This window comes from Otolemur garnettii, unplaced genomic scaffold, assembly GCF_000181295.1.
Source record: "Otolemur garnettii isolate 467f Iridium unplaced genomic scaffold, OtoGar3 scaffold00235, whole genome shotgun sequence".
NCBI classification, from domain to species: Eukaryota; Metazoa; Chordata; class Mammalia; order Primates; family Galagidae; genus Otolemur; species Otolemur garnettii.
Window position 1 is genome coordinate 1,664,039 of NW_003852630.1, and position 1,209 is coordinate 1,665,247.

At 40.4% G+C, this 1,209-nt stretch overlaps 1 protein-coding gene across 1 annotated transcript in view; it reads right to left on the reverse strand.

Moving 5' to 3' along the window:
• The window catches only part of UBE3C (ubiquitin protein ligase E3C), a 133,368-nt gene that overhangs the window by 66,200 nt on the left and 65,959 nt on the right, over positions 1-1,209 (reverse strand). Inside the window, exon 13 of the mRNA XM_012812962.2 lies at positions 114-218. Within this exon, the coding sequence (XP_012668416.2) occupies positions 114-218 (105 nt within the window). The remainder of the gene's footprint in view (positions 1-113; positions 219-1,209) is intronic.

Genomic DNA, 1,209 nt, shown 5'->3' on the forward strand with positions numbered 1-1,209 from the left:
GAGCCAATAAAACAGTTTTAAAGGATTTATTTTTCTCCTCAGAAGGACAAAAGCTGAAAATAATTTTTTAAGACAATTTTAATACAAAAACTGTTAAGACGTTTCATTAACACCTTATCTGCTTTAATATCTTCTTGTTCTGACAGCCAGTGATTTGGAGGGCAAAAATTTCTCCTCGTGTCTCTGGACTTCAACATTTTCACTAGATTGGTGATAACCTGAAGAGAAAGAACAGGTCTGTGTCAGCCACACAAGGTCAGTGACAACAACTGTGCCGAGCCCAGCGCTGGTCAGAGCAGCACAGGGACACAGGAGTCATGTCAGGCCATGAGCTACCAAACCAGTCACAGAAGATGTTGTTTCCTGCCATTGTTAAGAATCTGTACAAAGCAATTATCTGCAGAGAAGTAAGTATACAACACATACACACGAGAATTTTTTTTAATTACAAGGGAAACGGTGAATAAGTTCTGAAACACAAATTTGGAAATGGATTAGCTTAGCTCATTTGAGCTACAACTAAAAACATTTCCATGTAGTGCAATTTTGTAAAACTTTCATAAGTTAAAATAGCATGTGTTATTTTTTTGAGAAACACTGTACGAAGGGCACCGGAGGAACAGTTGTCATTGTCACACCTTCACAAAACACCCCCCAGAGCAATTCAGTATTTCCCTCCACTAAGTCTCTGGGGTTAAGTCTACTTCCCACCTCATGCACAAAAATGTAGTCTGAGCTCCTTGGTGAATCTTCCCCAAACGGTCTGGCTGACAGAAATTTAACACATTATCATAGCTTAGTTTTTTATATTTATTTTTTTCCAAATGAGCAATAGTTCGGGCAGCGCCTGTGGCTCAAAGGAGTAGGGCACTGGCCCCATATACCGGAGGTGGCAGGTTCAAACTTGGTCCTGGCCAAAAACTGCAAAAAAAAATAAACCCAAACAAACAAACAAACAAAAAAAAGAGCAACATTTTCTCCTGGCTCCTTCAAACAGAATCTAACTAATTATCAGGGAACCTAGTAGGTACTTAGTGATTGACTGGGGATCAATATTACCTGCAAATTTTCTAATATAAAGAAATTTAGGCTCGACGCCTGTGGCTCAAGTGGCTAAGGCGCCAGCCACATACACCTAAGGTGGCGGGTTCGAATCCAGCCTGGGCGCGCCAAACAACAATGATGGCTGCAACTGAAAAAAAAATAGCC